Source organism: Manacus candei, unplaced genomic scaffold, assembly GCF_025592945.1.
Source record: "Manacus candei isolate 608988 ecotype Guabito, Panama unplaced genomic scaffold, ASM2559294v1 h1tg000017l, whole genome shotgun sequence".
NCBI classification, from domain to species: domain Eukaryota; kingdom Metazoa; phylum Chordata; class Aves; order Passeriformes; family Pipridae; genus Manacus; species Manacus candei.
In genome coordinates, this window is record NW_026138065.1 from 10133549 (window position 1) to 10156333 (window position 22785).

A 22785-nucleotide genomic window follows, 5' to 3' on the forward strand; every position below is an offset into this window, starting at 1 on the left:
ATCTAGAGTGAGTTGGGCTTCATTTGTATTATTCAGTCAAGAAGTGGTTGAACAGGACCACTTGCAGGTCCAACAGAAACTAGATGACCACATCAGAGATTTCTCTGCATGCATTCATAAAGTAATTATCTAGTATATGTTTCTGTGCTCTAAGAAAATTATTCCTGAATAAAATAATTATATGTTTTGATGGCAAGTTTGATGAAGAATGGAAAAACTCAACAATCTAACCCAGATTTACTAGGTCAGGAATATCATATTAGGAAGTCTTGTGCTGTGGAGATATGTGAAATTTTTGAGCTACGCAATAGCTTCAACTCACTGAACATTTATCTGTTTAAACACAACAACACAAGCTCAAAATTTTGTTTTACTCTTGACCAATGTTACAGAGATTTTTGTGGACTTGGATTCTTAACTATTCAGTCCTTGGAGCTGTAGAACCTTAAGTGTCTACCTCTTACTTGTAGCTGTTCTCTCATCTTAAAGACCACCTCAGGACAGTGAATTCCACATTGATAATGCTGTCTCGGAGCATAAGATAGAAGGATGAATGTTAGTTTAGACTTTTTCAGCTAAAGGTAAAGGATATCTGCTTTTCTGTAAGGGATTTGTTTCATGGAAAAGAAATGGATTTATTAAAATAGAAGATAGCAGTTCTTTGGCTCTGAAACTTGTTGGCTTATTGTCAATGCTGTGACATGTCATCATCTTTCCCTTCTCTCTCCCTCATTACATTCTTTGTAATGTTACATTAGCAGGACTGGGTTTTGCAGTGAAAGGACTTGAAATGTGAATTTGAGATTAATTTGTTGCTACAGTGCTTAGACAAGTATAGATAACTATGGCATTGCAAGGCTGTTTTTGAAAATGGTTGTATAACAAAGTTTTTATCTTCTTTGCTTTCCCACTGAGTATTTTAAGTGTGGTCTGCTTTGATTATAGAATCAAAAAGGTGCAGATGGGAAAAAAGTTACATTAAACTGAAAATTGTGTTATGTCCTACTACGTATGTGTGTGTGTGTATTTGAAAAATTAGTCTTTAGAAGTGCTGAATGATGACTTTCCTCTCTCGAAATCGGAGATGTTAATAAGGCTGTTCCTTTGTAAATCACTAGAGGTGGGACAGATCTAGTATACTTCCACTTGCCAGTTTCTTTCCCTTATTCTCAAGTGGTTTGTCAGACTGCTGTAGATTTTTGTTTTCCACAGCGGGATCGAAATGACTGCAGTGATGTTCTGCAAGAGTTCCCCTTTGACTAAATAAAGTCCCAAGTCATTGTCTGCAAAGTAGAAGTATTTTCAATGTTAATACAAACTGAAAAAAACTTAACAAATCAGGATAAACTTAAAGATTACTCTGTTATTAAAAAAAAGTGAACTAGGGGAATCATGTGACTTAACAACTTTTGTCTTCAATGTAACCTGTTGATAAAGGTATTGGAAAGAGTTTCATATAACTTAAGAATCACATTATTTGTTTAGTTTAAAAAGCTGAAATGTGATTCAATTAACTTTTATCCTGGTTGAGTGGACTGATTAAGAATCTTTTTCAGGCCAGTGACTTCAATGCAAGTTGTCTTTTAACCTCTCCTGCTCTTTCCCTTCCATTCTCTTTTCCTGTACCTTTCATACCACCTGAAAATAAAACCACTACTTTTTTAGTTTGCCAGGGAAACCTGCCATATGAGAACCAGGAATAAACTGATGAACGGACATCTCCCTGAGCCTGAAGATAAACTGCTCGAATGCTTTGATTGCATTAAAAGGGAGAGAAGAATAGGTGACTGTCAGATGACAATCACCACTGAGAGACAGACTCCCTGGAGAGCTACCTCAAGCCCATTAAGTAAAAGAATTACTGTAGAGTACGTCATACAGGAACACATTGCAAGCAGGGAAAGGTTTTTATTTGTTGGACAAAGAGAAGAACTGCTGTAATATTGCTGCTCTGATGCCACTCTAACAGGAAGCTCTGTCTGGGGAAAGAAGACGATAACACATATTGACATCACTGCAGGAATATCTAGTGTATTTGAGTGCTGTAGGATTAATTTAATTATAAAATTATTTTATTTCTGTGGTTGCAAATTGAATGCCGTGGATTTACTGGAAGCTTTTCTCCTTTGATCATGGGAAGGATTATGTTACTGGAGTGTGTTTGGGGATAGTTGGCAAACGACATATGCATTTCAGGTGGGAGGAAGTCAGTGTCTTTCAGATCATGTTGATGTGGTGTACTAGGACAGCAAGAAACAACACAGAATTCACCAGGACTTGGTAAAAGATTGAGACTCCAAGAGACAATGAGGGTTTTTTAAAATGTTTTGAGCAGACTTTTTCCTTAAATATGTGAATAGTTATTTTTCCTAATTCTATATTACATTATTTGTTTATAAACTTAAGTTTCCTCAAACTTGTCCTATTTTTTTTCCTCTTCTTTCAGCCCAAAGTGCTGCATGCAACTATTCTGAAGATGCTGGTTCTAGATGGTGAATCAGTCTATACCTTGACTTCTCATCCCATTTTGCTGCTTATAGCCAGGATAATCCTTGTGAATTTAAGACACAAACTTGCATCTCTCCAGGTAAGAAATATGTGACTAATGACTATGGCTACTTGCTCCTCATTAATTAGTTCTCTCATTCTTTTCTTCATACCTCATTGAGTCAGTATAACTTCCATTCCTTTGCCTGTAGCTCTGAGGTTTTTGTCTAAGAAACGGTTTGGACAAAGTGATTGCAATTAATCACAAGTATCTTTTTCTTAATGATAAACTATTTAGTCACTGTCTTCCCCAAAAGAGAAGAAAGGTACCTTCATTAGCTGGAAAAATTAGAGAATTTAATAGAAAGCAACTTTCTTAAGACACGTACTTTGCGATCTTATTTGACAGGAGGCGAATGCCCTATAGCGCAGCCTGCGTATACTCCGTCCTTTTTAACAAGCTTTGGGATACTATGAGCCATTACCTTATGAATTTTAAGTCATGAGTTCTGTATGGAAAGGAGGTCCTCTCTTTTGTTTGTCATTGTCCTCTACCTCTTCTGCGGGCATCCATGCAAAGGCTACCTTAAACCTCTGTTGTGCATGCACATTAAAAACAGGAAGATATGATGAAACGCCTCTGAGAGGGCTTTTGTCTCTGCCTCCTTTTTAATTCAGCAGCAGGCTGATTGGTAGCAGGATTCTATGGAACTGAGGGACTTTTAACAGCAACAACTTCTATTTGTTGAATTCCATTTGAACAGAATTTGGCTAGAGATCAAAATGCCAAATGGTCCCTCTTTATGCTCGGCTGACAACATCCATTCCCAGCTGGGTCTTTGTATGAGTGATGAATTAAACTGTGTGGGAGATGTTGGCTGTACTGCATTTCTGGAAGCCAAGTTCTTCCATCGTTTTCCCTGTTATTCACAGATGAGTGCTGTTGAATTTCAGCAAATGGGTCAGTCAGGGAAACAGAAAATGTACCTGGTATAGAGAATTCCCTTGCTGCCTCTGCTAAGAATGACATAATGGGGGGCTTTATTCTATACAGTTGAGGTTCAATTACTTGTGGCTACATCAAGTTTGGATAGTAGTTCAAAGGCAACAACTGATAAAAACTACTTTCATCAACAGGTCACTGTAGCAAGTAAAGCTTGCCATTCTTCATTTCAAAGGTTGATTCAAAGGTAGCCTCTTAATAGTTTTTTTCCTTTAATATTAGTGTTAATAAATCGAAACCAGGATAAAATATGTTATCCAAAGCATTAATAAAGCCCTGTGTTATTTTAAAATGCTATTGTAGATGGAAGATTAAATGCTTAAAAATAATCTGAAAATTCTCAACTTGGCTACCAAAAAACATTGCTGATAGAACGTTGTACAGAGGTCAGCTGGCTTATCTGAAACTTTATAAATATATTCTCACTGATTCTAGCATTCCTGAGTGCTAAGTATAAAGCCTCAGGAAATTGTATCATTAAGCTGGATACTCAGTTTTGTGGGAAAATTAATACTTCATTATATAAAGCTAAACTCAAGTAATATGAATCTTCTAACTTAAATTGCCTTTAGGTTTCTTAACAAGTGATGAAATGTTGAGATTTGAACTTTTTCGCAAAGTCTCTCCGTGTGCTTTTACTCTGTCCAGCTTGATATCAAAAGTCATCTTTCATTGCTTTCTGAAATAGATGCTATTATTCTTTTTGATTGTTCCTTTCTAGTGACATTAAAGTTAGCTACATGTAACTGGTTTAGATGTTTGTGCTTGAATACTGTACAGCCCTTTGGTTGCTCTGATATAAGCATACCTGTATAAAAAGTTCAGAAGATGGGTGCCTCTAAAGCAATCAGACATCTGTTTCATAGAAAATGATGGGTGTGCTAACAGCAGCAGAATAAATAGTAATCATTAAAGCCTTTGTAGAAGTGTGCTCTACCTTCACATTTTATAATCGTAAATATAGTTTCGAGACTAGAATATTAAAATTAACTTTTCTATGCCTTTTCACCTGTTGCAACTAGAGAGAGGGATAAGAGGCTCTGGGGAACTTATGCTTTGTGTACATAGCTTTCTAAAATCAGGTATTTCCTGAGTTGTGATTCAGCTCTGCCTGCTATAGAATGATTACTTAGTTCAGTAAGGTATTTGCCCTTCTGAAGTTCCACATAAAAACATTAGTACTTTTGGCTGTGATTGTAAGGTGTTCTCATGAGCAATTCTGGTCCTATTCTGACTTTCTTGGTCTCCTTTATGCCCCCACCTGAAGAAATAAAAAAATGTTAAACAGAACACAGAGGGGAAACTGGATGATCAGAAATACTGAATGGTTTACCTACAAACAGTAACTAAATAGTTTAGGATTCTTCAGGCCAGAAAGATTGCTGAAGAGTGAGATCATGGCTGTCTATTAAAATGCATCTATGTGACACAAAAGAAGATAAGTGAGAAACAGCTGGGTTTTGGGGTTTAGTTTTATTTTGGTCATCTTCTGTTGCAGGAATTAGGAGGTATGAAATCAAAGTAGCAAGTGGCTGCTCCAAAATAACTGCACACAAGTATTTCTTTTATCTGCTGTTCACAGTGTTTCTTACCAGGTGGTGGTACTAAAGATTTGCAGGGTTCAAAAAGCAGTTAGAGAAATTAACAGAGGGGAAAACCCATCAAACTCTGGCAGTACTGTAGAGCTGCCTGCATAAGTTCATCTTTATGCTATGTCAGTGCTCGTTTTTTATATAAAAAAGCTATTTTGGACAGTTTCATATTTTTTAGAAACTAGACTTGAATAGACTGCAAAATCTGTATCTTAAAGCCACTTTTTCCTTTTTTTTTTTTTTTTTAACGATCTATACTAGTTTTTGACTTGAAATATCTGTTTTTTCTTTCAGACCTTATCTTGGTGGACTCTAAGATGTGTGAATATTCACCAGCAGTTGTTAGAGGAGAGATCACCTGAGCTATTTACTCTTACCCAGACCTGTATAAAACAAGGTATATTTCTAATTAGTTCGTTTGTTGGCTTGCAGCATCACTTTTAAGATATCACAGGTGAGGGGAGTTTGTAGGCCTAACTCTCACAACCTGATGCTTATCAGACACATATCACTGCAATGAGTAGAGAGGGAATAGGATTGATTTAAATTGACATGGATTTTTATGGCCCATACTATTTTTCAGCCTCTAAGATGAAAATAAGACTATGCGATTGTAGACAAAGGTTTTCTTCCTCTGTGTTTAGCACCATCAACTTATCACAAGGTCACTTAAAGCCATTCTGTACAGGTTTCATTTCTTATTTAATTGAGCTTCTTGGAGTTTAGAAAGGAACTGTTCTTTCATATCTTCACGGTGGTGATAAACTTCCTTTTTTCTATTTTCTCTACACCCACTTAAGTTTTGAGATTTGTTACCTTCCTGAATTATATGTAGAGAAAATAGACAACATTAAAACTAAATTGTGTCATATATAATACTGATTGTGTATTGATATATATTGAATTATGCAGTGTATGTATATGTTAAGATACACAAGTCCATGGGACCTGACAAGATTCTCCACCAGTTCTCTCAGGACCTGTGGATGTAAGTGGATAGAAGCTACTGTCCATCATATTTGAGAAGTTGTGACAATCTGGTGAAGTTCCCACTGACTGGAAAAGGGAAATATAACTCTCAGTTTTAAGAAAGGAAATAAGGAAGTCCAGGGAACTACAGACTGGTCAGTCTCATCTCTGTACCAGGCAGGATCACAGAGCAGATCCTCCTAGAAACTAAACTAAGACACATGGAAAATAAGGAGGTGATTGGTGACAGCCAACGTGGCTTCTTCACTAAGAGCAAATCATGCCTGACAAGTTTGGTGGCCTTCTGGGATGGGGTTACGGTGGTAGTGGATGAGGGAAGAACAACCAACATCACCTGCCTGGACTTGTGCCAAGCATTTGAATTGTTGTGCACAACAGCCTTGTCTCTAAACTGAAGAGGTGTGGATTTGATGGGTGGACAGCTTGGTGGATTAGGAGTTGACTGGATGGTCACACTCAGAGTTGGGGTCAAGGCCTCAATTTCCAACTGGAGACCAGTCATGAGTCCTCAGGTCAATATTGGGACTGGGGCTGCTTAACATCTCTGTCAGCGACAGGGACACCCTCAGCAAGTTTGCCAGCAACACCAAGCTATGTGGTATGGTTGACTTGCTGGAGAGAAGGGGTGCCATCCAGAGGGATGCTACAGCAACTGGTAAAAATGGAAAAAAGAGACAAATTTTTATGTACGTTTGTCCCTCACAGGTAGTTAAATAAAAATTTGTCTTTTGATTCGCAAACCTGAAATTTGCAACCGGTTACATTTAAGAAGTTTTCCATTGCATTTAGAGATGAGTTATCATGTATGTTTTACTTTGAAAAAGGAGGCTGATGTCTTAACTCTCCCCTCTCTTACCACATCTTAATAGAGCTTTTTTGATCTGAACTATATGTAGATTCAGGCCATGCGAATTATATGTGAAATATGAAGTGGGTTTTGGTCCTTGAAGAATTTCCAAATAAGCAACAAGGATGTTAGTAGAGTAGTGAAATTGAGCAGAGGATTTTATTGGGTCTTCTACAGTGAAGAAACAACTGACCTTATGCTTTGACTAGATGTTAAAAGGATTGGAACAGAAGGTTTTTGTTGCAGTTGAAGTAAAAGTCTTCTTAGCCTGTCACTTTAAAATTTTGTTATTTTATTTAGTTTGATGGTAAAAGCTAAGCTTCTTGATACAAAATTGTTGTTGCTTAGTTTTAATGTGGTAAGGCTTAAATATTTATGTGTTAGGTCGTATAGTACTTCTAGAATGGATATACTCCAAATACCAAAAAATTTCTGTACATTTTATATTATTCAGTAAGTGGTGCTGGTGTGCTTTATTCAGATAAAGAAAGCTAAGGAGATAAGTTTATAATATTTTTTTAAAGAGCTTAAAAAGTGTCAATAGCTTTCTGCTCATTTCTAGGTACTTTGTTGTGCCGAGTATGTGTTCTGTAGGTGTCCCGCATCAAAGATACTTAGATACCAGTGGTTTTGCAGTTCTATTCCAGTACCCCAATTCTTGTTTGACAGAACAGTTTTACTGTGTTAACTCTGGAGAATGCAGAGCACGTGAGAACACTTTTGGGTTCTGTTAAGTGGATGAAAAGTCTAACAGAGAAATCTGTAACACATTTCTGTGACTGTTATTTCTTCTTTGAAATATCTAAATAATTGGAACAAAACTGAAAGAGGAGTAATCAAAGAATTAATTAAAATTCACAGTCAGGATGATACTGGGTAGAGATACCATAGTTTGTGCAGCCCTGATCTTTGTAGAGGATGCTGCTGCATGTGCACAAATATTAGATAACTACCAAGATGTCCACTAACAGTGACCTGTTTTGAGATTCTTGGATATGGTTTTCAGAGAAAATGTTGTAAAATACACCTAAATCTGTAGGGAGTTTCTTTTGGGCAATTTTTGCTGCCTGCTGCCTCTGACAGTTTGTTTATTTTCTAATTGAAGCCATCTGGTATTTCAAACAAGTACCTTCATATTCCATAGAAAAAATACTTAATAAACCTTCTAAACAGTCTTTGATTAGGCCATGAATAACCCACTTGCTTGTTCTGCATTGGCTTCTCAAGAAAACTTTGTCTTAATTGCTAGAGAAAAAGACCTTCAAATTTAGGAGAAATTATCTTTCCTATTTAAAATACATTTTTCCCAAGTGTAAGGTCAATATCATCACCTGAAGAGAAGACAAATGTAATGATTCCCTGCTGTTCTGAAGCAGCTGTTATGCAAACCCAATGGGACTCAGCGCAGTTTCCCATCCATTTGGCCACGTGCCACACACGGTATGGGGTGCCAGAAGGATGTCTTAAGTTTGGGACATGAGTGCTTCTGTGCTGCTACCTCAATACTAGTCATGATGTGAAGCTTTTCCCCAAGGTCCTTGAAGTCTCAAATGCCTAAACTTATCAAGCATTGTAAGTAAATTGTACTTAAATAACTAGTGGTAAGACTGCTTCCCGGTGTATCACTTGAGTTCATTGTAGCACTTGTATATGGCTTTAGCACAAGTAACTTTGTATTTATATCACTGGAACTTGTTAGCTATGGAAAATCAAATAGTACTGTATGATTATAGACTATAACCTGACTTTTTCCTTTGAAATAAAATCAACATAATTCAATTTGAAAGTTGCATTTTTATGTTTCCACATGTACCTGCATGTACACATTGACTATCTTGTAGGTTTTCTTGCACTGACAACAGCCCTTCAGGACTTCATGGCTCAAACCATGCTGAAGAGTCAGTGCAAATGTGTTTGCATTTGTTTAAAACCCTCAGTACATCTTTGTGTGCTTCTAATAATACCTCATTGAAAACTCCTCTTTCTTTTTTTCCTCATGTAAATAGGATTTTTGTCCTTTGGGAAACCATCAGTGTCATTGTATATGCATAGAGTGTGAAAAGCATTTAAAAATGGCAGACAACCCAAGTTATTTACTGATTTTTTTTTTTTCACTCTTTTTGTACAAAACCCAAAGATTTGTTAGAAAGGTGGATATTTTATAGACCTGTGGGCGTTTTTATCTTTCTAAAAAATATATATATTTAATGATAAATATGGACAAAAACATTAAAATCTCATATTGCTTTCTAATGAAGAGTACACATTACTTAAATGTGAGGTTAACTTTCGACTAACTTCTTCAGTATTGAGATAATGTATTTGAAACAGGCTTTGTGGTAAAAGTGATAAAATTGCACATACTTTGTTTTAAAATAGTTGTAATCTCTTGTGGGTTTTCTAAGGATTAAGTTGTAACCTGCTGCATTCCTTATCCTGCTTTAGTTGAAAACCATTGGAGTAATATTTTTAAATTACTAATTTGTGTTCTTTAAATGGAATCTTTAAATCCAGTCTTTGAGAAAGTTGTTACTAGTCAGGATTTATCCATGCCAATTCTTATTTGCTGAATTAAAAAAGCTGTGTAAAAACTATGTTCAGACTTAATGGCTTTTTATATTAATTGAAAGATTTTGAGGATGAACAAGTACTAAAAAGTCTAGGGGGTTTAAACAATACAATCTCTTCAGTCTAGAGCTGACTGTCAATCTCTAAATTCAAAAGTCAGAAACAAATGTTTAAAAAATCCTTGATAGTATTATTTTTTCATATTGTAAGACATTTTGCTAGCATTAATAAAGCTTGTTTGAAAAATTAAGCATCCATTAAGTAACACAGCATCAATGTTAGAATTGGATACCAGTCTTTTTAAGTACTGTGATGCTGTTAGCTTTTATGGAATTCTTATCTAAATATTTTCACAAAATATGGAAATAAAGCACAAATCAAAAAACCCACTTCCATATGAGAATAATTGACATGAATTTTTTTCAACTTAATGGTCTGTGTTGTACTACGTGGGAATATTCCCTTGTCACTTACTATATTTTGATAGAACTTAAATAGACTAGAAATAGAAGTGCTTTTATTCTGGATGAAAAAATGTCATCTTTCCTAAAGACTTCACATCAGTTTACAAAGGTATTTTCTCCCATTCAGATGGAAAACATGAACTTTAACACTCAGTAAATCAGTAATTATTAAAAAACAAACAAAAAAAACCTCCACACACAAACAAAAACAACCAAACAGAAAATGTGTAGAGTCCTAAGTCCCCTTTCAATGCTCAGTCTTCTGTTCAAACTTTCACATTTGAAGCCTACTGCTTAAGGAGGTGGGTATTACCTCAGTATTTTGTATTCTGAGTTCCTATGTTCTTTAGCAGGTCCAATACAATTATAGTTGCTTATTTTCTGCAGAAGTGGTATTTACAATTTAGCTTTGCTGTAAAATATAAGCAAAGATTGAACTTTTCGTTGTTCTGGTAGTAATCCTTAGATGATAAAACTTGAAAAATGCTTTAAACCATACATATCTTTTACACACTGTCAGTGAATTTTTAAATGTGTGAAGATGTAAAAAACAACAGACTTTCTCTCATGATATTTTAAATGTATTTTTAAAATATCATTCTTCTAGACTGCATCCTGATCTCTTCTTTTTCTTAACTTGCAGTGACAGAAGCAGAAGCTTTGTTCACAAGTGGTGAAAACTGGCACTTGGCAGTTCAGTTCCATCTTGAGTGTGCCTATACATTTTTGTTTTACTATGAGTATAAAAAAGCTAAACAATGTTTCAATATGGCTAAAGACATAACAAAACTGCAGATTAACCTCACAGGTAAGTTTTGCTTGTACAGTCTGGATGGTTACTATGAGGATGGTTGGTTGGGCCAAACTAACCTATGGCTTGTTGTTGGATTTTTTACATATCCAAGTGAAAAAGTAACTGCATTTTGAAAAAGCATGATGTTTATCAGGAAGGTCTTATTTGTATTCTAAGAATTAGCATTGCTTGGAAGAGAAATATGACATCTAGTTACAATATCATCCCTAAATGGGTGTCTGAGCAGTTGAGTTATCATGATCCTTCCTTCTAGTGTTCCATGTCAAATTCTAAGTCTAGTTGTCTCTGTTGGTGTCATGATGAATATTTTTTGTTCTCTTTGTTTGGAGAAGTCTTCCAGGACTGTTGTTATTGCAGGAAATAATCAAAGAAATCAGATTTCCAATGAACAGAAATCACAAGCATTCAATTACTATGGAGACTTCATAATCATGTTTTCAGAACCTATTCTTTGGAGTTGGGCATATCAGATTGCTACTCTTGCAACTTCACTTGAAATTACATGTATAGATACGGGATTCTTTGGTCTAGTTGGTCCTGCTAGGTAATGAAAATATGTAAAATATGCACCTTTTCTGTGTGAGAACTATAGTTGTGCCTGAGTAGAAATGCAAAAAATCTTTATATAGTTTTTTCTATAGACTTATTAGTGGAAAGCACTAAGGAACTGAAACTTGCAGCTTCCTTACCCATTACATCACTGTATGTCACAAGGCTAGTTGTTCCATCATGTCTAGGTTGGAGATGCAGCTAACCCTGCTTATACCCTGAGTCAGTTCTAATATTTTAATTAAAAAACTGAGCCAACAACAAAAAAACCCAAACAAACCCCAAACACACAGAGAAACAAACAAAAAACTCCCAGGGAAACACAAAGCCAAACGAATTTTGTGGTTTATTTTGAAAGATCCATAGTGAAAATCTTCTGGCATAATGTTTTGGCATAACTATGAATTGATTATATTCAGTGATATCTACTTAAAACATGGGAGTAATTTACATATATCTGAAGGAATTCTATACATTTCAGTTAATTCTACCCTTTTTTCCTGCGCACAAAATGAGCTGTGTGTGTCATATGTTCCATGTATGGCACGGAACCAACTGGCAATACCAACTTGGTATTAAAAAATAGGTTTTTTTAAAATTAACCAAACATTTTCTTGTTTTTTATTAAAAACAACAGTACCTATGATGATACTCAAGCTATAAAAATGTAATGAACTGAGAACAAGTGAGATCAAAGAGACAGGGGGCTATTCACTGCTATTCCTCAGCTTACATGTTGGGTTTTTTTTCCTTTAAAGGACATGTTTAGATTTTGGATTAATAATTTCCTTAAATCTAATTTAGAAAAAAACTCTTGAAGGAGAAAAAAAAAAAAGATTGGATGCAGTGGAATTATTTATATTTTTGATTACTTTACCAAGAGGTTATGCTAGTCCTAGAGAAAGATTGTGGTGATATAGTATCTTGGAAAAATGTTGTGAAGCTCCTAAATGGTCTGTGGTTTATCTTCATAAATCTATTAGAATAGTTATGAGGGATTTCTAACCTGAAGGCAAATGAATTGAACTGAGCATGTGGGAATTGTTGGCATTCTAGACAAATTCATTTGACATGCATGTTTGGGCTAAATGGGAGGAATGTTACATCATCTGAAAAGACTTTGCTTTAATGTAAAAATTCAATCTCTAGCAAAGACATTTTTAAGGCTTTTGGAAGAAATTTCCTTTTTAGGAAAGGATTTTAAGAGGTTTATATGCATTAATGGCTGTAATCCTTACTAGTTGAATATTTTATTACAGCATGGAAACATATTGTACTTAAGCAGAGATTTCAGGAACAGTATTTTCCAAAGTTATTTTAGAAATATGTGAATAAATCATACTTGGTTTGTGTACTTTTTTTTAAGTCCCAGTAATGCAAATATGTGCTGTATTCATCATTTATTAAAAAGCATCCTTATATCCCTCACAATGAGTCACAACCATCAATAACTCCATAAAACCATTTCCAGTATAAGAGAATGCTGTGATCCTTCTTGCATATAAATTTAATGAATTGAAGGGTAGTAATCTAAATAAATTTATGATAACAGATCTGGAGGATTAATAATGCTAAACTCTGAGATCTGCATACTGTCTGCTTATTGTTTTCATGACCAGTAATACATCTCTGGGAACTTTTAATATGGAACAGAAAGTAAAGTTTCTGTGTAGATTCCTTCTGTTTTGTGAGAATATATCATAGAATCATTGAATATTCACAACTGGAAGGGACCTTGAACATCATCTAGTCCCAACCCTGCTGCCATGGGCAGGGACACTTCCCACTATACGAGGTTGCTGAAGGCCTTATCCAACCTGCCCTTCAACACTGCCATATTTGGTGGTATAAATGAATCCAATTTTTTCCTCAGCTTAAACACATGGTACGAAAATAGTAAAAATAGTGCTTTGTCCCTGTAATAGCAAGGAGTTCTTAGCTTAAAAAAACGGGGTGGAAGATGTGTGCGTATCAGAGCATAAACAAATCAAAATTTCTAGGTGGTAGCAAGCAATTTTATTGGTAACCAGAATAACTTCGCAAGTGTTTTATTTGGCTGTTTAGGCAGTAAGACATAATAGGAAATTAATTACAGCATAGTGATTTTCAAGCAATATTAAAATTGAATATTGAGTGCTACTGTGGTAAATTAGTATGAATCATTACCCAGTATTTCTCTCTGTGTGTCTCTTCTCTGCAGATTTTAAGATATTTTAGATATTTTTAGAACCTTTTTCATTTCTTCATAAACTCTTAATACAGGGCTTTCCCAGTAAAAGTGGTAATTGGCAGAAAAGGAGAAATCGGTTTAATTTCTGGGTAAAGATAGTCTAGTAAAGATAGTCTGTTTTTACTTTCAGTAAGAAAAGTGGGTGATTGCTATTTCAGTGCCTCTACCAGGTGATTCTTACAGATGATGGCCTCATCTTCAGGACATTGTCACATGAGCAGTCAGTCATCTTCACCTCATAGATTTTATATACTGAAAGTTTTTCAAAATTATAATCAAATAAAGAACTTTACTTGATCTAAATTAGTTCTGCAAAAGCAGCAGTGGATTAGCATCATTCCTCCATTTCTGTTATTTGACTTTCACAGTTCGCACTCTCTGAGCATTTTATCACAGTAATAATATACAAGCAAACCTCCAAATTTTAGAGAGTAATTTTTAGCTTCATTTTGGCTCTGGTTAAAATTCTGGTATTTTAAGTTACTGTCCTGAACTTATTTTTTGATTTCTCTGATTGCATTTCACAAACAAGTTACTAAGAGAGGAAGAACAGACATGTTTTCCTTTACAATTTACTATAAATATCAAGTGCTTCCCTAAAAACTAATAAAAATTGTCATAGAGTGTAGTAAAGAACTAAAGAAATAACATACAAGAATTTACATTGTGCATTCTCAATATTGATTAATTCATTATACAACCTTCATTGGTTCACTGTTCCATTCCCTAATATTACTTTCATAGTATCTTATCTGCCATATTATGGTAATGTCATGTTTGTGATCCTTCTTCAAAGAGCTAAGTCTTCAAATGAAGATTTGAAATATTTCAAATGGTGGCCTGAAAGATATGATGGGATTGTCATTTGCCTAAATGTGTCCATGTAGTCATTAACTTTTAGCAATCAAATGGAAAAATTGTTTTTGGTTTACTGCTTGGGAATAAGCAGGGAACTGATGAAACCTGATGACTGTGAGCTTTCAATATGCTAGGTTACGAGGAATTTAACTAAAAAGCAGCTTTGCAAGACCTATATAGCTGTGTTTGTATGTTTGTAACGTATTTCTTTGTATGTCTTAGCTAGCAGTGAGAACACATAGTTCACTGAAAGAGGTCAAGCAGAGTTAAACCACTGCTAAATTTCATAGGTTAATTCTCAGTGTATTTCTCTCTTTTGTTTGGGTTTTTTTTTGTTAGCAACTTTCTCGTATGTTATCAGATTACTGGTTTTTAGTGTTCATTAATGTAAACATATTTTCTGTAGGTGCTTTGGGGAAGAGAACACGGTTTCAAGAGAAATACGTTGCACAGCTTATTTTGGATGTCCAAAGAACAGATGAATTCATCCTTCCTCACAGTGAACTAAGTCCTGCTCCAACACCTCTAGAAAACTTAACAATAGTATGTATCTGAGAAGAATTGCTTTAATTTCTTAAAATGTTCTGAAGCTTTTCTTGGGTGTCTTCAAGTGAAAAAAGAGTGTCATGTTTAGGAGAAACTTACTTGGGATTTCTGAAAGTTTGTGGAAAAGCTGTTGGGCAGTAATTTGCCTAATATTAAAGGACATGGGGTAAAACAACACATGAACATCTGCAAGACAGATGTGGCTACTCAACTAAAAGCATGTTTGAAAATATGGTCCTCTACAGTTTATGAATTAATTTTTAGTGACTAAGAATGATGGAACTGGGAAAACAGGTGAGAGGCAGATTTTCAAAATAGCCTGCAAGGCATCACAGAAATGCACAGATCCCTATGGGCTGACAGATGTATTCAGTTACAGTGCAGAGATAGGAAATTGGTCTAGTTATTCCTATGGCGTGAATTACGTGACTTGGTCCTACTTATCTTAGGGGTATGTATGATGATTTCAATTATAAATTGCTCAAGAACCACTGAATTGTTTTAGGATGGCAGTTTTCCTTTGTAAGGACATTTAAAGTTATTTCACCTCTTTAAAGAAGCCAGAGATAAATTGAGGCATTATGGTCCAAAGTTTATACTTCAAATTGGAAAGACTTTATTAAAAAAAGTTGCCTTGATAGACTTCCGGGTCAAGCAGGGCTCTTAAGCAAAAAAATTGACAATACTCCTAAATTGAGTACATAAATATCTTAGGAGACTATCCTAGATTTTTTTTTTGTTTGTCCATTAGTATGTCCTTAGTGTTGCCTTTGATTTAATGAAAAGAGATTGATTACACAAATGTAACAACTTACGCTTATGACAGAACTATGTATAGCAACCCATTATAGGATAGTGAGAGCTCAGGGGAGGCTGCTTGGTGAATGACTGACTCAGTTATTGACTTTAGGTACAACTTACCTAGAACTCAATGACAGGATGCATTGTTCTCAGAATCCCTAACTGGGGTATTTTATGACTGTTTTTTTCCAGTTGCCACTTTCTCTGAAGAATTTGCCTTTGTAGTCTACTTCTAATAGGGAATAAATTAATTAAATTAATTAAATTAATTTGGAATAAAATAATTACATCATTTCAATAAAAATGACAACACTGTTTTAGGCTGTAGATATAACCAGGAATGAAATATTTTGTTAATCAAGTACTGTGTCCTTTTAGTGAACAGATGCAGAGCTTCTGAAGTAAGTTTAGCAGAGGGTTTGAGAAAGAAAACTGGGGTATTTGGAACCTTTATAAATTAGTTATGCTATGTTATCTACTAAAATTTTACTGAATGTAGCTTGAAAATAATGCTAGAGAAAGTAAGGATATCCACTCTTTTGGAAAAGTAAAAACATGGTGCTGGAAACGAGTTGAGAGGTTTTGGCTGCAGGGAGGGAGTTGAGTTTTGTGCAAGTCTGAGTGCTGCGGCATATAATTCTGTCATAGGTTAGTCAGGCTCCCCATTAAAAAAAGTTGGGCTTTTTGTTCCCACAGCCTATTTCTGGGGGAAGAAAAATTACAGCCTTTTATTTCTGCATCTTGACTGTACCAAATTCTAGAAAATCTTGTATTGGAACTGTGTGCTGATTTGAGGAAAACCTGAGATATTTCAAGTTCAGACATTTTATTAACTTGTGAATGTTTTGTCACAGGTATTGGACCAGTTTTGCCTAAGTAGGTTCTTCGTGTGTGCGCTGAATTACCAATTAAAGTATCAAAGCACAACTTATTAATGTAGTTTGTCAATGTAGTGTAATTAACTTTAATGATGAATCCTAACATTTCTTTTGCCAAGTCTGATCTCAAATTCGTCGGCCTTGACTGTATCTTGAAGTTCTTTTAGCTAAAATTGGAGGTAATGCTATTTTCCTTCTACCAAAACCGGCCAAGATCATTGGTTTAAAGGTAAACCAGTAGGGGAAATGAACCCAACTCAAAAGAGAGATTATAAGTCAGAATAACAATTTAATAAAATAATACAATAAGTACGATTATACAGACAAACAATTGGTTTTAACCCACAAAACCCAAATGTATAACCCAGCACCCTGGGGCATGAACAGAGTGGTGTTCTTTGGGCCCCCTGAGTCCAAAGGAAAAGGAGAGGGGAAAACCTGTTGGTGAGAGTGCTGTTGCAGTCTGGTCAAGAGTGGTGGTCTGCAGTCTGGTTGAGAAGTGGTGGTTGCAGTCTTCCTTTGGATCCCATGAGTGGTTAAAAAAAGGTTCCAAGACTCCAAGATTATACATCCTCCAGTTCAGGCAGGAATGCCCAGTACTTCCCTCAGGGCAGGGAGTTCCACAGTGGGTGTGAGGACAAGGGGCACCCTCCTATCTCGCAGGCCTCTTAACACCCAGTTTATAGCCTGAGGAGTCAGGCTGCTCTGGGCAGGTGGTGTAAATAGTCTATTGATAACAATTTCTGGGAAATGGCATGGAAGGCTATAGAATACACAGTTTTGGGTTACACCCATCCAGTGATGAACTGGTCCCAGCTGTTCTAACTGGGACAATCATCCTGGCATCCCTTCTTAACTTTAGGGAGGATACTTGTGGTATACTTTTAAAAGACTGTTCACGGCAAATGCATAGAAGCCAAGTCTTCTCAGGTGCTGAGAACCTCCAGAGAATTAACGTATACATATGGAAAGCTAAAAAGCCTGTGATCATGCTGCAAAATTGTAACAGGGAAATTTTCTTCCAAATCTCTCCAGTGTTCTTATTTTACATCTGCCATTTGCAGATAAAGGAAAATACTCTACTTGTCTCAAGATAGGATTTGTCCTGGATGAGTGGAAAAATTCCTAAGAGAATTATAACTCTGACAGTTTGGAAAAAGGCCAACTTGGACTGGTCACACCTAATTTTCAACTCCTGTTTTGCAGTGCTTACTTCTGTGGTCCTAAAGTTCTTCCCCTACTCTTGTTCGTAGGAAGACCAAAAAAGTTATTTTGCTATTAAGTGGCAAGTAATTTAATTCCTTTAAAATACAATCAAAATAATAATGTGTCCAATTGTTGGACTGGTAGCTGGGCTGATTTCAGGTCAAAGGCTTTGTGCTTCCCTCTAGTGCTTAGCAATTATGTTATTTCAGATGACACTGCAAGGAAAATTATTTGCATTTGAAAATAAGTATTTGAGATTGCGAATCCAAAACTTTGCTCCCAGGTCGGTTTCTCCGAAAGGAAAGCCTCAGACTTGAGGTGATGCATAAGGACTCTTAATAAGAAGCGGCATGTTAAAATAGTTTGATTAGTTTTAAAAAATTCAGAGCTGTTTTTATGTTTTGGGGGAATTAGGAACGTTTTTAAATCTAGGAATGGAAATCATGCTGAAAACTCTGGCATACAATTGCAGTAGAATTCAGGGAGTTGATATTCTGGTGAAGCTAAAGCAATTAGTGCTGTTTGTACTGGTTAGATTTTAAACATTATGTAGATGTGAAGGTGGAAATTTTTAACTGATTGCCGTGTAAATTACATTGTAACTTATGTTACACCTAATGAAGTGGTATCATTATACTAGTTCTAAAACAGTTTTCGTCTGGAAGTGGTAGATAATCCTTATATATGCTAATGTAGGAAGAGAAGAAAATTATGGTAATCAATATGCGAGAGTGCTAATATCTTCTTTACCCCTTAAATAAAATAAGCTTATTTTCTTCACGTTCTCTGTCAAATCACAGTTTAGTTTCCTTTATATAGTGATAAAATACTGGTGATGAATGCAGATAACCCACTTCAAAGCATTCCTGTTTGTTCTTTGTTCTTCCGTGGACATTCATTTTGAGCTTGCCAATGGAAGATATAAATGAGAAGCAGCTACTACTAGGACATTGAAGGGAAATTAATAGGAAATTTGGAAGACTGTTAATATAAATCCATTATCTGTTTTTAATAGATTCTAAAAACTACCCAGTAGTATGATAATTGATTTCAGGACCAATTGTTTTGTTGGTGGGTTTTTTTTTTTGGTATTTTTTGTTTTTCAAGGGAAAGAGAAATAGTATTACAGCTACCTCCTCTTTGCTTGCAGCCAAAGGAATCTTTTGTTGTTTCAAAGCAAACACAAATCCTATGAACATAGTAATTTACACTTTTCAGCCATAGATTTTATTACTTTCTCCTTCAAGTTAAGTGACAGACAATGAACTTCAGGTAGCATATTTTTTTGTAAAAGTTAAATTAAATACTCTTTAAATAAAAGGTGTGTTCCAGAGGAAGTTTTATGGAAATTCATAACTACTTGTGCAGGAGCAAACGTTTTCAGAATACCCCTTCTTGCCTTTGCCAGAATAAAGTAGCTGGAGGTGCTGGCTTGGGGAAGATTTTTCAGACTATGTTTTTTTAGTATCAAACTCCTTTTAAAAAGAAAAAATCCTCTGTGTAAGGAATATACCTGTACTGGCAGAAGGTATGCTTTATGTAGTTGGGCTTTGCTGATACTTAAAAAGAAATTCTTCGATTCCCAGAGGTCCATGGGAAAGCCTGCAAAGCCTGAAAGCCTGCATTAATGACCATAACAGTAATCTGTTTCAGCTTGTCTGAGTATACATGTAATAGAGGATGAAATTGTTGATAATTCTATAAGCAACAGTTCGAGAAGGAAAACTGCCTTCAGCCCTTGTTTAAATAGAAAATCAATATTAGGTAACCTTGGAGTTGCTCTAAATGCTGTTCTTTCTGCATGAGAATCAGTATATTTGTAGCAAAAGTGTGTTGGATGATACTTCCTTGTAGTGGCTTAATTATTTAGTTATTCAATCATAATTATGGTAGATTACTTTCCCCTCTCTCTTTCTGTAATGGTAGTATTATCCTTTTTCAGACAAATCTATCTTTTTTCATATTTTGAAGGCATAAATTTCTCTATAACTGTTTTTATCTATTTTAAAATATTTTTTCTCTTCCAACAGAATTTTGATTTAAATGATGACACAGTGCTAAATGAGATAAAATTAGCAGATGCTGATCAGTACCAGATACCTGATTTGTGTGCAGAAGAGCTTGCTGTAATCCTTGGAATATGGTAAGTTAGTATAAACTAACTTAGTTTAGTTACTTTAAAAAAACAACTGCATGAATCATTGTGACAATGAAATAATGAAATGGTGAGTTGATGGGACTTTATTCCCTTCCTTATTATATAGTCTGGCTAAAATACTAAAAGATTTGCACCATACGTGGATAGCATTTTCAGTTATCTCAGTGTGAACATTAGTGTCCAGTTCAGAATTTCAGCAATATTTCATTAATTGATGTATTGTTGTTTTATGCTTAAAAAGCATTATATTCTTTGTGCCTCAGATTAGTTCTGTTTCAAATGTCAGCTGTGATTAGCTAGCATATAGTGATGGCACTTTGGTAGATTTTGGAAACATACTTCAGATTCTGTCAGCTTCCTATGAGGATCAACCACAAGAAAGACACTGCTGTGCTATTCAGTCAGATGGGAATACTTGTATAAATTGAGTGTCCATTGCTAGTTATAAGCTCTAGTGCAAAGTCCTCGTGGTTTTGCACCTCCTTTTTTTTTTATTTTCCTGGCTTTCAGAAATTATATGCTACATGGATTCTGGAAACAGCACAGAAGAACAAAAAGCAGCTTGAGACTTGAGGATCATAACCTGGCTGCTGCTGAATATTCTCATTTTTCTAATGGAGAACATTATTTTCTATGACACAGTAGTCATGTAGTCAATGACAGTTATCCTGCAATTTTTTGTGTGTGATTTGTTTCAGAAGTTATAGTATGTAGAGGTAATGTATAGTCAATTGGTGTCTTCGATGCAACATTCATCATTAAGGATTCTCAAAGCACTTCTGTGATATGAGTTGCAAAATGATGTAATCTGCAGTACTGCTTGGATATCTTACCCAAGTCAGAAGGCAACCAGGAGCTGAACAGTGGGTGAATCCTACTTCTTAGGTCAGCAAAATCCTAGTGAGAAAATTCAGTGGCATAAGCTGACAGTGCAGCTTTTGACAGTTGTTCCTTTGTGATGTGGGAGTTTGTTTGTTCTGAAGTATATGTTATAATATTTCTCTTTCCCACTCTCTCCACTTGGCAAAATTTTCAGATACTTTTCCCCTTCTTGTCCATAAACAATTCTATTGGAAGTCAGTAATGAAGATTGTTGCCTTTCATATGCCCACTTCTGAGACCAGGTTTTTGAAGAGCCAGATGCTTGCTTGGCTGTATATTTCCAGTCAGATGTGAAGTTGCATGTCTGTGCTTTCAGCTATGCCCTTTAATCAGGAATTCATGAGTGGAGTATGTGCATGGTTTCATATTTTCTTAATTCCTCAAGTCTTAAACTTGTTTCAAGGCCAAATCTAGACCCAGTTTGAGGATCAAGGAGTGAACAGTGAATTGAAATATATTCTTAGCCCAGACACTTTAGTTTTTCGCACTGACTGAAGTCGAGGCAAAGCCTTCCCCTTCCTGAGGAGCATTTTTATGAACACTTTATTTTTAACACAGTATTGTCTTATATTCAGATTATCCTTCCTGCCCCCACACTTCTGAAGAAAATTTTAATTTGCCTATTGTTCTTTTTTCTTTTTTTTCTTTTTATTTTTTTTAAAGGGTAGAATTTGAATTTTACATTGACTACCTGCACAGTGGGTTTCTTGATCACAGTATGTCACTTAGAAACCACCACTGTCATGCTCTGAATAGTGGCTAGAAACCATATTGACTACCAGCTGTGTGTGTACATTATAATCCAAGTGGTATGGGAGTTTGCAGGACTCAAGGCAAGAAGAAACTGAAGCAAACTGACGAAACAAAATCCAGTGTTGCTTCTATGTAGGAATAGTAAATGCCATTCAATGGGTGGGGTAATGTTAAGTAACTGAAATACTTTCACTCAGAGTTGGAGACAAGATTTGATATCCAGCCATGTTGCAGAAAGATTAGTAAGATGCCAGCTTTGAGAACTGTTCTTGTGCCTGAGTGGAGTTTAGGCTTGGATTGCTGGCTGTACCCTTGGTGTCTATGCCAGCTATTGGTATATCACTTTGCAAGGAAGCATATACATGTTAAAGCACTTAGCATTGGCTTTTTAGTGAAACATTCTTCTCAAGCCTTAGCTGTAAAAGATTCTGTGCTTCTCTTTCATGAGCGAGGACTTCAGTTCAGTAGAGTAAATGCTTCCTTTTATGATTAGTGAGTTGACTTCAGAATTCCTGGAAGTTTCCAGAGTAGTTCTGACTATACTTTAAGGTGGTGCTAGACCTGAACCGGTGACTTCTATTGTTGACTGCCATTGTCAGCAGTGGATTTTTTTCCTAATGCAAATGCACTTTCAGACACTGATCTGCTTTGGTGGAGAAAGGCAGCCTGCAAATAAAGAAAAAAAGTAAATGTAAGCAAATTTTTTTCCTATGCATTTCACTCTGCTTACTAATATTTGTTTTAGAGCAAATGTCACAAAAATGCCCCTTAATTCAATTAAGATTTTTATATCTAAATAATGTTAAGTCAAAATCAGCAACATACGGAAATGTTTGTGGACAGCAGAACAAACTGAAAATTCTCACAACTTTTGAAAAATACGTAATAACAATTATATAGGATACTATGGAATTCCCTGAATATAGATAATGTTTCCTGCTGCAAAATAAATTTCATTTCGAGTAGGTTGCAATGATTAAATGGGTAAACAGAGTGCTATTACAGTAGCAGTGCAAACATTTTTATCTCCTCCTCCCCAATAACATTTTAAGAGGATATAAAATATTTTTAAAGGTTGGAAATATCTCATACCAGCTGTCTTGACAAAAATTCAAGCAATTTCTCATGCAGTATGCTTAAGCCTGTTTGTAAATAACAT

General features: G+C 35.5%; 1 protein-coding gene across 1 annotated transcript in view; it reads left to right on the plus strand.

Annotated features, from left to right (window-relative positions):
• TTC27 (tetratricopeptide repeat domain 27) overlaps positions 1-22785 on the plus strand; it is a 126122-nt gene that overhangs the window by 12551 nt on the left and 90786 nt on the right. Inside the window, exons 4-8 of the mRNA XM_051783039.1 lie at positions 2447-2587; positions 5377-5479; positions 10595-10759; positions 14809-14945; positions 19864-19976. Coding sequence (XP_051638999.1) covers positions 2447-2587; positions 5377-5479; positions 10595-10759; positions 14809-14945; positions 19864-19976 — 659 coding nt within the window. The remainder of the gene's footprint in view (positions 1-2446; positions 2588-5376; positions 5480-10594; positions 10760-14808; positions 14946-19863; positions 19977-22785) is intronic.